Raw genomic sequence first — 16466 nt, forward strand, 5'->3', positions numbered from 1 at the left:
TAAACAAGTAATATAAAAAAATATTTTTTAACTTCAATTCCTACTTATTATCTTTTATTATTTATATATATCTTATATTATTTATGATCGGGTGTCGCGTCAGTAATCTCAGAACTTGGTGATAAACTTGGCGACGGATTTGGCGATTTTTATGACGAAATAGAAATTACTGGAAAAGTTTAATTTATATTTGAAAAAAAACTGTACTAACATCAAGTGTCATCCACTACAAGTTTTAAAAAATGTATTTGAACATGAGTGGATGAGTAAAAAGCCTTTTACTAACGATTGAAAATCCTGTCATTTTATGAATATAGTTGTCTAAGTTACAACATTTTAAACTTGAATAGGGTCGTATACAAACTTATTTTAAGGAAACAATTTCAAAAAGGAGTACGTCGATGCATAATTTCAATCTGCAAACGATCACTTAAGACTTTCTATGTCATTCTCACGAGGCCCAAAATTTTTCTACAAAATTCATCTAAAATAGTGATTTTCAATATTTTATAAGTCGATGAGTATTAGTCGGAGAAAAATGGAATTTTGTTTAAAACGTTAGTGTCTTAGTTAAGAACGGCTAATAATTGATTAAAAAGAAAAACAAATTGACTCAAACAATGTAAAATATAATTCTTACCATCATTTAAAGCATTTTCTTTTAATTGAAACTGTGCGTATATCTCTGATAATTTAGAAATTAGCTATAGGGTGAAAAAAATTATTGCAGCGATGCAAGTATTCGGTCATTTATTATTACAGAGATACAAGATACATACAAGTATCTGGAATCAAAAACAGCAGACTCATTCCAAAATCGGGAAAAAAATTAATTTTTCTTCGATCATACTTTTTACTGACCAGATAAGATTTCATTATAAAGAGGCAAGAAACCTACTATTATATATTAATGTAGTTATAATTACTGCTTGGACACGTTCAGATAGAACCAGTGTATCATGTGAAAAAATTAGCAAATATATTTTTTTTTAACATTTGAGCCAAACATTTAACATGACAGCCAAAAGTATTAAAGCGCTATTAAAAAATAATTACATTTTCAAAATGATACAAATGGATTAGGTCATTTCTGAAGTACATAATCTTTTAAATGTGTACCAAGGGTCAACAATGACTATAACTGCTTAAACGAAAGTTATACAGGGTGTTTATAAAGTCCCGGACCCATTTTGATGTTTAATAACTCGTAAAATAATAAAGATATAAACAAACTTATGGCATTTATTGATGGAATAACTCATATATTTTCCTTTTCAGGTTTGAATATTTTTACTTTTGTAAATATCGTCTGCACGTGTGTGGTTATTTTCAGATAATTTCATTTCCCAGTCTAAATATCTGTACTTTTCTAAATATTGTCTGCTTATTAATTGCATTTTTCTCTCTTTTGTTTTTGGCAACTATTGCAATGTTATGTTTACTTTTGATGTGTTTGTTCTTTGTAGTACTTTTGTATGTGATGTTTTATTCGAGTGGATATTAAGGAGAATGCGTACACCACAAGAGAAAGCACAGATTTTATGGTGGTTCATAGAAATGAAATCGATAGTGCAAGCACAGAGAAATTTCAGAAGAATTTACCAAAAAGATCATCCATCCAAAAACAGCATCTTGCGGTGGAAAAAGAATTTTCTAGAAATTGGAAGTATCGAAGATAAGAAATGTTCCAGACGTCCTTGCGCAAGTGATTTTGATGTTGAGCGTGTCAGAGAGACATTTTTACACAATCCTAGAATATCTGTGAGATCAGCAGCAACAGAATTGGATATGCCAATTTAGACGGTGTACAAGGTTATTAAGAAAAAATTAAGACTGCATGTATACAAAATTCAAATGGTTCAAGTTTTTGAACCGAACGATAGGCCTAGGAGGATGGCCTTTGCAACAGATATGCTAAGGAGGATAGAAGATGCTGCTGATTTTCTGAAGAGCATAATGTTCTCCGATGAAGCATCCTATCATGTTTCTGGCATTGTTAATCGCCATAATGTGCGCAAATGGCTCTGTGGATGCCGACATGCTTGTCGCTACCTGGCGTGAAATTGACTATCGACTTGATATTCTCCGTGCGACGAAGGGGGCACACGTGGAAGTTCATTGACAAGGGTCATGAAATTTTTGAGTCTATTTAACCATTTATGTTATTAATTTTAATCTATCTTTATTATTTTATGAGTTATTGAACATCAAAATGGGTCCGGGACTTTATAAACACCCTGTATTATATCTCAAAAAATGAATGATGTGGCTGAACGAAAAGTATTACGTCAGTGACTGATGACAGACGAGATAACAAATGACAGCTATTGTCATTCACCAGTGATTGATGACAGACGAGATACCAAATGAGAGCACATTGTCATTCACCAGTGACTGACTTGACCCGAGCTGAAATTTCAGGGACAGCCACCGGTGGCTCCATGGCGTCTAATGTGTTAAAGCATTGTTAAAAAAATAAACGCATTTTAAAATGATACAAATATATTCTGTCATTCCTGAAGTATTCATAATATAAGAAATTTCAACATCTAACTGTAATTTCCAAATATGTGCTGAATAGAGACAATGAAATAATACCAGAACATATAACCACTTGCCAAGAACATTTTGACCCAAACTAGACATCTCCGCTCTATAGAACATATTTCATTATTCTAGAAGCTTCAAATGTAAAGTCTAGAAAACTAGTAATGGAATTATTGATTTTATTCTTCCTTTTGAAAAGCACGCGGCCCCTCCCATCACAATTGCTCGCAGTTCCAGAGAATGGCCTGGGCACTTTTTTCATATCCTAAAAGCTCGTCTAACGCCTCGACGTGACTTTTAACGACAAGAAACTTTCCAAACAAAGCTCTCTTTCTTTTTCTCTAGGGATAATTTCTTTATTTGGGGATTTAAAGAGAGATACGGTCACTGGAAGACGGTCCAGAAATCTTTATACCGTAAAATAATAGTAAATTGGTATAAGTCATTTTTTTTTTCATATAAAGCATACAAAAGAAAAGTATTGAACTTTAAAAAATTGATCTCTAGATTTTGGTAATTTACTTCGTTTTAAACTTTCTTCAATAGAATTATGAATTTAATTCAAGGAGATTTAAATTTAAGTCAATTATTAATTAAATAAAAAATTAATTTTGAGTAAATCTTATAAAAGTACTACTCTTTAACATACGGAGACGCTATGCACAAAACGCATTTTTTTTAATGTATAGGGCACAGCTGAGAATAGAATACCTTATCCTTATCATAACTCACATATTTTATATGTTAAACCAAGGATTCTACAGATTAGATTGAATAAAGAAGTGAAATGAGACTGTTCTAATAAAATGACTTATATTAATCAATATGCATACAGAGGAAAGAGATGTTTTATTAGAGTGGTTGCATCACCCTCAAGTAAGATGTTAATATCTTTGGCATATAGTTTTAATCGAGCCTATCGCTATTTCCTCATATTTTTTTAAATAATCTTTCCTATAATAATGGATATGTCAATAAACATAATAGTGAGAAAAAAAAAGTGTGAACAATTTTATGATGTAAATAATATTTTGGAGATCAGACATTATAATGACAAAAAATAATGTTAAAATACGATTCTCCAGTCATATCTATCTACAGGAATTGACCGCTTGAGCCACCGTCTTACAGAATAAACGTATTGTGTTGTCGACGCACGGAATGACAAAAAACAGTAATCAAAATGCTATCATATTCCTTACAGCATCAACAAAGATAATCTGCTATGAAAATATGATATTCAATACGGAAATACAGCGACAACAGAGAGACTAATACAATAACGAAAATATGATGGATTTCGAAACGGAAGTCTGTTAGACAATGCTCTTAGTACGTATTGTTAAAAAAAAATCGAAAGAGTAGAGGTACGAAGACTGATGTGTGTGTGTGTATGTGTGTACTTTATAAACATTTTTCAAAAGAAAAAAAAAACTATGTAGTCATAACGAAACGGCGACTGAGAAATAAGCATCAAGGGATATCAGACGAATCTATTTTGATAAGTTGGATGTAAACACAGACGCATTTATTACAACCATATTATTTCTCTGCAACCCCCCCCCCTCTCATCAAATGTATTCGTCTGTCTAAAGTCGAAGGTCAACCACTTTTTCCTGGGTATGAAATATCAGGATAAATTTGATGTATACACACTGGGTTATAAACAATAGTTTCTGATATAGTGCGTGCATATACAAGAAGAACTACTGGTATGTTTAACAAAAGCTGACAGTTTACAAAGACCTACATATTAGAATGGTATTTGTTGTAGAATAATCAGCTTTTCGGTTTCTAAACAACTTTAAAGTTCAAATTAGTCTATTCCACTAGAAATATTATATATATATATAAGCATTATTTTATGTGAAACAGAATGCAGTTTTGAAGATAGGGAAGATACTCTCGATTTCGTGAATTCGTTTTATTTCATCTTGGAGACGCAGGCATTAAGCACAAGCGACGAGCACACACACAACACAGAAAGAAATTAGGGAAAAGCTCTTGATCATTTTATCCCTGGTCTTATATAACCTGAGATATTGATAGGGAAAATATTTCTCCATAGTGCTTATATACAATGAGATTTCGATAGGGATTTTCGCTACACGCGCCGATAAAACAAGGGAAACACGGAGATCTTTTAATAAAGAATTTGTCAAGTCAGCGGTATTTTGTCCTTTCACTCGCAGTGTGGGAAAGTTAGGCTTTTAGCCGATTCAGCAATTTTACAAAGCTTCTCTTGAATTAATTAAGTATAGAAAGTGGAATTAGATCAGGAAATAAGAGAATATTTTAGAATGAAGTTACTATGGGCTAAATTAAGATAAAACCTTGGAAATTAATTATATTGAAATTGAAATATCATTACAATCCCCCACCGCAAGACGTGGAAGTGCGTCGGAGCTCTCGACATACAGCCATCCCTTACAGTGGCGTTCAAGTAAGAAAAATTTAAATATTAAGGCATATTAAAAGTGATACCCAAGTTTCCCTTACTTTTACATTAATATAAAAATCATTTTGAACAAGATTATGCAAAACATAAAAAAGAAAAAGTGATATCTGTGAAAATGTTACATAAACTTAAATATTCAAAAACACCAAAAATAATAATATAAAAATGTGCAATATAAAAATGATTTTCTGCAGAAACTCAGTCTATTGTATCTATTTGGTGAGGAATGCCTCAAAAAATACTTGCACACAGTGTCCTTTAATAGCAGAAGGCTCACCAAAATCATAAAATTGGATGTAAAATAATGGAATAATAAATTGAACTTATATAATAATAAAATATCAACATAGTTAATAGGTTTGTATGTAACACTTGAATCTGAAAATAATAATATGAGATTCAAAATATTCTTATTATAACATTAATATTCAAAACAAATGACATAAAAATGTGCAATTTTAAAAGAAAAACTTTAACCCACTAGTTAGCCAATTAGTGGTTAATATTTCAACCTTGTCCACCAATTTCTAGTAGTGGGTGAAATTTAATGACCCAAAATTAGGACATCAAGAAGGGGGACGTAATTCTTATTCTCTTTCTACTCTCATCCAGGAATATTTATTTCCTAAGTGGAGAACAACACATCCAGGATAAAAATAGAAAGAGATAGAACTTAACTGCGTGGTTGACCCTTTACTCACATCTCAATAAGACTGCTGTATTTGAATTTATGTTGTGATGGCGCCTATCACATCATCATCATGAAGAAAAGAAAAAATAACTTTTACAAGTGGAGACAACGGGCCAACCTCAGTTGGGGTTTATGTGGAAGAAACATGGGATCTTTTAAAAAAAGAATTTGTTACGGTAGCGGTATTTTGTGCCTTCACTCGCAGTGTGGGAAAGTTAAACTTTTAGCGATTCAGCAATTTTACAAAGCTTCTCTTGAATTAATTAAGTACAGAAAGTGGAATTAGATCAAGGAATAAGAGAATATTTTAGAATGAAGTTACTATGGGCTAAATTAAGATAAAAACTTTGAAATTAATTAAATTGAAATTAGAGTTTAAAATATCATTACATATATATGTTATTTTTTTATATATTTTTATTTTAAACTATTGTATAAAACAAACACGATATTTAACTCAAAAGATTTAGATTTTTAAAAAAGCATCTGACATGTTAAAAGAAACTAACATACGCACTCACTTCTACACACACACACAAAAAAAATGTTTGTTTGATTTGTTTGAAAATAAAAATGAATAATGCGAAACTCTAGAGATTTAGTACATGCAAGCATATTGTTATTATAAACAAACAACAAGCGCCCGAATTCACACAGTTTTTTTTCTCCTTTAATCTTGTTTAAAAGCGAAGCAATTGAACTGATAAATATGTTATTTAACAGAAAATAGCAAAAGCTAGCACTTTTTTTTTTTTATCAACAAAGACAAATTTAAAATGTAAATAATAGAAGAAAAAGATAAAATTTACACTTCCCAAAATAATCATACGTAATAGCAAATCATTTTTTTTTTTTGTATCAATGCATTCAAAAGAGAAATTTAAAATGCAAATACAGATAAGAATAAAATTTCCGTTTTCGAAAACAGAGCAGTAAATTCGTTGATTTTTGAAAATAGAACAAAATCAGCCGAAACTAAAAATAAAGGAACTCAGTTCATGAAAAAAGAAAATATTTAGCTATAAATAATATAAAAGCAACAAATCAAATGCAACACAACAACAAAAAATTAAATTTGTTAAGTAATTGATTTTTTTACTAGCATTTACATAAAACACGCTGTTTAATAGGGTGGAAAAACAACCAGCAAAAACAGCAATCAGTAAAACTTAAAGCAAAGGTTTTTATCTTTATACAGGAACTATTCGTTATCTCTTGCTTTTACAAACTAAAAAATGATTAACGAAAATTCCAAAAAGAAATAATTCGCTTTCAAAATTTAAATATTAAGCATAACACAAAAACTACTCAAAATAAATCCATAATAAGAAAATACTGAAATTACTTAAAAGAACCTACTACGAAAATTGCTTCTAAAATGAAAACAAAGTTCTAGTTAATATTTCAGTACATTAATATTTGACTATATTTACAAAACTAAAATATCAAAAAAGAAAATAAAGCGATGTTCTCTCCTGGATACATCTAGTAAATTGATTTCAGGATCATAAATATTTAATTATCAAGATATAAATTTTATAAAGATTCATTTTGACTGCCGATAAAAGCAGCGGAGAGCTTTAAAAATTTCTATGTTATTACTTGGATTAATCGATAACCATTTAAAAGCTACCCAGAACTTTGTAACAAACTACTTATGAATCAATAAGTAAAATAAATATAGAAAAAAAAAGTGTTATTTAGGTATCATGACGATTATTTTAATTAAAATTTAATACAGGCGTACGACAAAATAGGAAAATTATCGATGTTGTTTTCTTACATTAAAATGAATTAAAACAATACATTAATTACTACTGTAACATGAGTAAATATTTGTTTTTATTTCTTTAGGCAGTTATTAGAATTTGAATACATTTAAAAACATCTAATCTATTTTCAAATTAATTTTTACCACCGTAGAATGTCAGTAAAGGAGAAAAAAGATTTTTCAATAACGATATTAAACATATGAATAATTAAAAAGAAATAATATTTATTAAAACGAACGATGATTCTTAATTTCAAATTTTTCACATTAAAATATTGAATTGAATATTAAAGATGATTAAATGACGCAAGATGGGAGCTGAAGTATAAAAAAAAAATTAAAAAAAAACACTCAATATTTTTATTTGAACAAATAAAAAACTCATTCTAGAATTAATTAAAAACTTCATTTTTTCTGAAACTTAATAACTAAGGCAAATGTTAAGATATTCTCGCATTTTAACTTTGTTTTTTTTTTCACAGTATTTGTATATGCAAACACTGAAAATGAAATTATATTCAAACATTTAAAACATTTTACAATACTTCATAAGAATGCGAGAAGTGTTTTCCCGGGCAATTATAATTTGAAGAGATTCAGAAAAACTGTAAAACTGAATTCATTTGAATTACTAAAAAAATACTTAACGATTCTTAAATATTGTAATTGTTTTTATCTCTTTTCTTGAGATTACATTAAAAATAATTAGAAAGTATTGTAGCAAAAGTTTTTCTTACACATCGCAGAATACTATTACAATTAAAATATTTGTGCATTATAATTGAAAATTAATTACCCATGCACATATTCGTAGTAAAACAAAGTCAATGAAAAACACAATCAAATTTTTCTTCCCAGATTTAAATATCGTTGATACACAGAATTAAGTACTTGATTTTATTTTACATAAGAAAACTTTTGTAATATGAAAAAACGCGTTCAAAAGTTATTCAAATTGTTTCCCGTCAAATTATTATTTAATTTAAGAAAAAATGTAACAAATTACAAAATTGAATATTAGTATTTAATTTATCGATTTTCTTCATTTTAGCGGATTTTAAAATTCTTTTTAACTATTATAATTTAATTTCAAAATCGCTAAGAAGCGTTAAATAGTCAGTGTGATTTTTAAATATATTTTTCAGAACATAAATGATAAATTTTCCTGCATTTTGAATTTCCTCCCCGAAATAACGTTAAATAATTTAACATAATAATGTTTCATTATTATGTTAATAATGTTTAAGATTGTTTTTATTATCATGTTTTCATCTAGCTTGATTGCATGGATTTCTTTATTTTATATATTTTTGCATTGCGCAATTTATAGATGGTACATCAATGTATAAACACCATTTATTAAAAGCGTCCATTATACTTTGAAATTAATAATCTCTTATCATAAGGTTTAACATCGACAAAAGCACGAAAGTGAAAAATCTGATTAAAAAATATAATTTCTTAGAATTTAATTACTACAATAAAATGCATCTTTCTAAAATACATTTGAGTGAAGGGTTATTTCTTATATTATATGACTTGAACTTGATATTTGGTTGCTGTTCTGTAAGGACGGTTCGAGTCAAAGGACCATGGTGTGGTAGATAGTTTAATCAAGCTCTTAAAGATTTTGAGAAATATTTTAATACTTCTTCAGTTGTTCTTTCTTGTAAATCTTAATTCCTTCAACTGCAAGTAATCATTTGTAAATAATCGCAATTTTTTGAATCTCCAATAAATAATGTTTTTAAATTCGTCAAAGTATACATTTCATTAAAATTCCCTAGACTAACCACCGACACTTTTAAAAAAATGCCTACCTATATATAAGAAAAATTGCATGGATATAAAATTGGCATCATTGAAAAGATAATTTTAAAATGGTGAAAAAAATAGTTTTTTTGCTAATTACAGACCCCTAAGTTAACTGAAGAAATAAGTTGAAATTTTAACTAGAAATCAAATTAGCATTTTGAAATACTTTTTCTTGATGAAAGCCTATCACCTAAGATATAACTGTGGTTAAAATTTGGTAGCGTAACTATGTTTCCAAATAGCTAAGCCCTTAGAATGTTGCATTAGGCTCGCTACACAGAATTACATTCAAAGTTTTTTGCATCGTGAAATTTACAGAAAGTTTGTCAACTTAAAAACATTTTCATGTTAAAAAATTTATCGTTCACTGAAAATATTAATTGCATGGAATAATTATTTTACAGATTATTCGGAGATGTATATTGTCCACTAAATATTAAGTCTCGTGCGTAGGTCGTCGTTTGGCACTTTTCAAATGAAGATTCTTATTGACAGCATATGACACAATTGTTTGTCGTCTTTTTTGAAAGTGAAGATTCCAAAGAATGATTTTCATTCTAGAGGCTGCTATTATGTAGTAGTGGCAGTTTCAGGACATTCTATATATTAATACGAAATATTTAAAAATTCAACATAGTATATTATTCTTTCACTTCTGATCCATCTCAAATCAAGTATTTTAAATTTTTTAATAAAAGAAAATAGATTTGATCTTCAATCCGAATTAAAATTATAAAGACGACTTTTACAATTCAAAATCTTCAACTGGATGCCTCCTGATTTTAAATAAATATTACTTCAAAACGATTCTTTTCTATAATTATTGAATCTGCCTTGTGTTATTTATACGCTGTGAATTCCTTTTTTTTTTTTTTTTTCTTTTCTTTTCTTTCGAGTTTGTATTGAGACTTGGGTGGAGTTATAATTTATATATATAAAAAATTGAATAAAAAATATTTCTTAAAATAAAAAAATCTACAAATACTTTTTTTTATTATACATGCAAGAAACAAACCTAAATCCCGTCATGTGACATTAAAGCTTGAGTAAGAGTCTTATGAATGCTCTAGAATGCAACTGAATGACGAATTTGTCAATTGGTAGTGTGAGGTCATTATTTAAAACCGACGTACAATACAATGAGCACCATGTTCTGTGAAAACTGGAAATAACGCTCAAGCGAAAGCGAATTGAAAACATTAAATTATTACGATTAGAGACATAACGACTAGATCTGACTGGTGAAATTCTCAATTGGTAAAACAAAAGGCGATTATTTATAAAAATGACGAAATAATGATATGTATAGTAAAATGCTTTGTAAATATTTGCATATATAATTTAATTATTGTTTGTTAAATGTCTCATTTGTAACACTAAATAAAATATTCCAGTCAATTAGAATTAATTTGAAAAAAGAAGAAATATTCGATCTAGTAATTTAATCACTTGCAACAACAAAATTTATAAATAAAAAATTTGAAAATGATGTTTTGATAAGAGAGGAACCAACATGCATAAACAACGTTTTTAATTCCAAAAACATTAAATAGTTTAACAGTCGCGTTATGTCCAAGATGCGGATTCAGGGACCTTTCAAGGTCACAATATGCAATACTCAAAACAACCAGCAGATATACAGAGCAATATATTACACAACAGTTTATAATACATATAGATATACTACATTCTCCATCAAATATACACAAATTGCTATCCATTTTTATCTAACAGAAATGCTTATATAAGAAAGGTAACAGAAATATTGCACAGTAATTATTTGTACAGTTTGTTTTTATAAATGAATGTTATTTTTTAATACATTTTGTCAAAATATTCTGATTTTGAGCAATGTTAATCACATTACTAAGTTTTATGCACTATAATCATCACATACATTAACTTTTTTCATTTAGTACAGTATTATTTAATAAATAATTTTGATTTAAAATAAAAGAAAATATTTTTTAAAAATTTAATAAGATATATAAAATGATTAATAAAAATAGCAATAAAATATCATTAATTAAAATATGTAAGCAATTAAACATATTTTTTAAAAAATCTATCTATTCTTCTAATTTATTTGCCCAGAAATTACCAGACATGTTGTTAAAAACAGAAAAAAATAATATTTTTTTAAGAGAGTATAATTTTTTTTAAAATTGAAATAAAAACGTTGAAAATATTCTTAATTAAAATAAAAATAACCAACTTGTGACTTAAAAAAAAAAAAAAAAAAAAAAAACCTTCACTGTTTAATTTATTTTCAAGAAATTACCATACAAATTATTCAACAATAGAATGAATTTTACCATGCATGTTTTTAAGATTTTAACTTAATATGATGGTATAATAAGAGTTGATATTTATCGTTCAAATGGATGAATTTAACATATTTTAATAAATTAGAACATCAATAATTGGATTACCACTTGAAACATGTTCTTTATGCATATCATTACATGCGAATACTGAAATTATACTTATGTTTTAAAAGAACCAAATATACATTTCTCCATAATTTGCCAATGAATTAAAGTTTTAAATAAAATATTGGGGTAAAATTTCGTCCATTCGTTTTTCAACTCCCTTTTTATGATTTTTGTTTCTACAAAAGTTATAAAACCTATATTAAACAATTTTAATAAGAAATTTAAGAATAGTATCTACAAGATTTGTTAGAGGACTAACAAATCTTTATTAGAATAATTTAATTTATACACAATGAAAACTAATTTATATTCGATATTTAATAACTTTTAAACAATTAGTTAGTTTAACAATTAGTTATTTATGAAATTTCAAAATACAATTAAATAAAAAATCATAAATTCATTTCTTACAATTTTCGTCAAAAAATATACTATAATTATCATATGTAATGTATAATAATACTAAAATTGTTACAAAAATATTACACGATGAATTTAAGTAATGCAGTGTCCTTGTAAATTATTACATAAACAATATTTCGGAAGTACGGATATAAAAACAACATTAATTAAAATAAGAACAATGAGTTGCTTAACACCAAACAAATGTTATGCAGTATATGAGACTTAACACGAATCATAATTTCATTATAAATAAGCTACTGGCCATTGAAAATAACATTTATTAAATATTTTTCATTCTCAAAATTATTTAAAGAATTTTTTTGTAAATTAAAAAAAAAAAAAAAAAAAACCCTAGGAATTTATGAAACCAAGTTTATTCACAAAAGGAAAGATTTCTGTACAACAAGAAATGAAGAAACTATTTTTTAATTTTCATGCCTAATTTACACATTTTGATTCGTATAGGCTGCTATAAACTTGCTATTCAATTAATTATTTAATTGAAACATACAACATTTGATAACTAAATTATTTAAATCGTATATTTGATTTGAAATTCACTAACAGATATTTTAAATCTTATAGGTCTTTACAAAGGATAAATTCCACAACTTACTGCAAAAATAATTTACTACATATTTTTAAGACAATAATGATATTACATAATTTTTATGAAAACTGGTTGATATGTCGTTTTTAAATTTCACTAGAAATAGCAACTCTTGCAATTAAAAATCATTCTAAATTCTAAGTAACTATATGAACATTTTTCCAATTTTCGTTATTTTTCATTCATATAGAAATATTCCAAATATAAATTTAAGTAAAGAATTGATTGTAATTAGTTTATAATATAAAACCTGTTGACATTAAATTTCTTTGTAATATTTTATTAGGATAAATATAGCAATTAAATAACCTCTCTTCGAGAAAACTGAAGAAGCATATTATTTCAGAAATGGCACTTACAAATGCATTTTTATTGACATCAATTCTCCTTTATATTAATGGATTAAAGTTTTTTTAGATGCTCAATTTAAAGGAACATAATTTTTTGTAGTTTTATTTTTAGACGAAGCCTAAAATTAAAAAAAAAATTATGAAAACGTACAACAAAAATTAAAATAATTTATGTAATTAAAACTTCGTGGAAAGATGTTTAAAATTATTTTCTCTGAAAATGAACCTCAAAATTTAAACGGAAACATGGCTGAAGTTCATCTTTTGATGTTACCAAATGCAATTACAAAATTTCAAATGCAATGAATCAAAACATTAATGGAAAAAAAAATTTAATGTTGTTACAGAAAAAAATATAGCAAACCTAAAAAATATATATATTTTTAACATTTTGATATATAGAGCTAAATGTTCCAAATTTAGGATTCACTTTACTACGCTATAAATTATGCAAAGCAAACTGTACAAAAACGATGATCTGGACAAACCCTACATCAATAATTTCATTTTTGAAACAACATATATTGTTTACAATAGTATTTTAAACAATAGTAAACAAAATTATAGATTTACTTAAGCACATAAAATGAAAATGTACATTCGAAGCAGTATAGCAAGACAAATACACAATCAAGTACATATATTGTATAACAAGACAGTACTTTAACATTAACAGCCATTGAGAATCCGATTTTAAACAACTGCGAGTTGTGAAGCATCTGTTCCATTCGTTAATATCAATATCTTTATGGGAATGTTTAAGCAGTCAACAAAATCTTTTGAATACTTTTAGTATTGTTTGCCACTGGTGACCCAAGTCGATCTTGATCATGTGATAAATCAATAGTATCCATCATAATCTTTAAATCATTTAATTTCCCAATGTGTTTCAGGCGATGCTACCATTACAATTAGTTTCAAATTCACTGCTGACTCTCTTAACTGCCCAAAAAAAGCCAAATAGCATTATAGCCAATATTTTCCCATAAGCTCTCAAAATTTGCATCGAGTAAAAATTAAAAGATGAGTACACCTCAGGATATTTTCAGATATTAACAATTCACCAATCTCGTCATGGGTTTACATCTTCCTTTAATAAACAGTATTTTCAGAGCTGCTGAAATTTGATGGTTTCCAGCAAAAATGGTAGACAGTGCTATCAATCGTGCAGACGTTTGATGGTTTTCCAACAAAAGTGACAGACAAAGCTATCAATTCTATTAACTTTTATTGGTTTCCCAGCAAAAATGACAGACATAATTATCAATTCAGTTGACTTTTGATGGTGTCACAGAAATAATAACAGACGCAGCTATCAATTCTGTTGACTTTAGTTTCCCAGCAAAAATGATAGAAAGTATCATCAACTCTGCTGACACGGGAAAGTTCACAGCAAAAATGACAGATTCTGGCATTGGAGGTTTTCCAGCATAAACCCAGATAACGTATGATATAACATTTATATTGCTCATCTTTCGATCACATTTCAATGTTTCATGTAATCTGTTCGTAAGCAATCTACAAATAGTACGCTGAATTTCGATGCAATGCCTTAGATGATTAGACCAGTCACAATATGCAATAAAAGGTGAAATGAAGCAAAATGACGTAATTCTTCCACATATTATATTATTTTTCAACCGTTATTTTTTGGTTTGTAGTGATATCATCTTGCTCTTGTTTAAATACAGAATGCATCGAAGTCTATGACTTTCGGACGGGGGTTCTGTTCTCCTCGTCTTGAGTTAGAGGAACGGTTGCCGCAAGTTTTGTGCCTGCGGAAAACAGAATTAAAAACAGGCGAATGTCACCAACAATTCCTCTAATAAAAACTTGAAGAGTGGGGAGGGAATTATAGGTTCATGCAACTTAATTAGGAAGTAATAAATATAATAAATTAAAGTTGCTGTTTCCAAATATTGAACTATTTTCACCATAAAATTTAAATTACAACAACATATCGCTGAAAAGATATTTTTCATAACATCAAAATAACTGATCAAGATTGAATTCATTGAAATTTATAGACTGAAAATTCTATTATATTCTTAACAAATACTTTAAATTAATTCATTTAGCATTTTAAACGAAAAGGTTAGAGACGCATTTATTCAGTCTGGGAATAAAGAAAAATGTTGAAGAAAAAAGAAACAGCGGAAATTAACAAATGGTGAAAAGATTAAACCATTTTATCAAACCGAAATGGCAAATGTAAACGCAATTATAATTAAAGCTTTATTTGAATTAAATTTCATCTGTTTATTTATGATGCCTAATTCAATTATTCGATTAATTACTAAATATTTTTTCTTAAGAAATTCCATGATGGATAATAGTTATATCTGGATTTGCACTTTATGACGTTACAATAAATCTTTCATTTCTACATCATAACATACATTTTTAATGAAATTTCTTTTAATTAAAAATGTTCAATTTGCATAATACATTTCAGTAATTAATTTAGGATTACACTTAATAATAATAAAACTATAAAAATAAATATTATATTTATTAAAACGTATAAGCTTATTTAATCTGAATTAATCGAAATGGTTATTCATTATCAAAATATTTTTGGAATACAAGTATGAAGATATTGAATTAAATTAAATTCTTTCTATTTAGTTTTTTAATTTTCAATTATCCATCAGCAAAAGTAATTTTAAACATTTCTATTAATTTCCCAATTATTAAATGCTGTTAATAATATATGTATACATTTAAAAAATACAAATACGAGCAAAGATTTTATAATGATATAATGTTACATGCTACTAAAAAATATTGCGAAAGAATAATAAAACTACTCTAAAGAGATTGAAATGGGTTATTGATTAAAGCTGAATTTGAACTAAAAAGCATGCTAAAAGAACGAAAGCACTGATATTTCTAAGTAATAATTGCCAAGAAAAAATAATCTAAAATATATAAAATCGGTCAAGCAAATTTCTAAAGAACTATTATTTTTGTAAAAGAAGAAAAAAAAAACATTTAGATATAAATGCATAATCATGAAAATAAATTAATTTGTCATTTAACACAAAATTTCACAAAAAAAAATCGATTAAAATAATAAAGATAATTTAACATAATCAAAAGTTCATGCTTTTTAAATATAAAAGTATGCAAAACAAAACAAAAAATAGTTTTAAAAAAAATCTCCGCTTCCATATATATTATTAATTTATTTTAATATTAATTCAACGAATTTTAAGCATTATCAAATACTTAGTATTAACCTGTTAAACAATAAGTACGATTTATTTCGATTATGTGAAGAAATGGCACACTTTTTGTGGGAAACTCGGTATTTAACGTTGGAGATATTACAAAATTTACTCGAAATCATAGATTTCATGACTTTATCCTTTAATATTAGGA

At 27.2% G+C, this 16466-nt stretch overlaps 1 protein-coding gene across 2 annotated transcripts in view; it reads right to left on the bottom strand.

The window, feature by feature from the left end:
* The window catches only part of LOC129980965 (kin of IRRE-like protein 1), a 497116-nt gene that overhangs the window by 34006 nt on the left and 446644 nt on the right, over window positions 1-16466 (bottom strand). The window contains exon 10 of one of the 2 annotated variants that reach the window (XM_056091510.1): window positions 13478-14857. The exons of the other annotated variant lie outside the window; for it this stretch is intronic. Coding sequence (XP_055947485.1) covers window positions 14787-14857 — 71 coding nt within the window. The 3' untranslated portion in view covers window positions 13478-14786. Of the gene's footprint in view, window positions 1-13477; window positions 14858-16466 lie in introns of those variants that run through there. 2 annotated transcript variants of the gene reach the window in all.

Source organism: Argiope bruennichi, chromosome 8 (assembly GCF_947563725.1).
Source record: "Argiope bruennichi chromosome 8, qqArgBrue1.1, whole genome shotgun sequence".
Classification (NCBI taxonomy): Eukaryota; Metazoa; Arthropoda; class Arachnida; order Araneae; family Araneidae; genus Argiope; species Argiope bruennichi.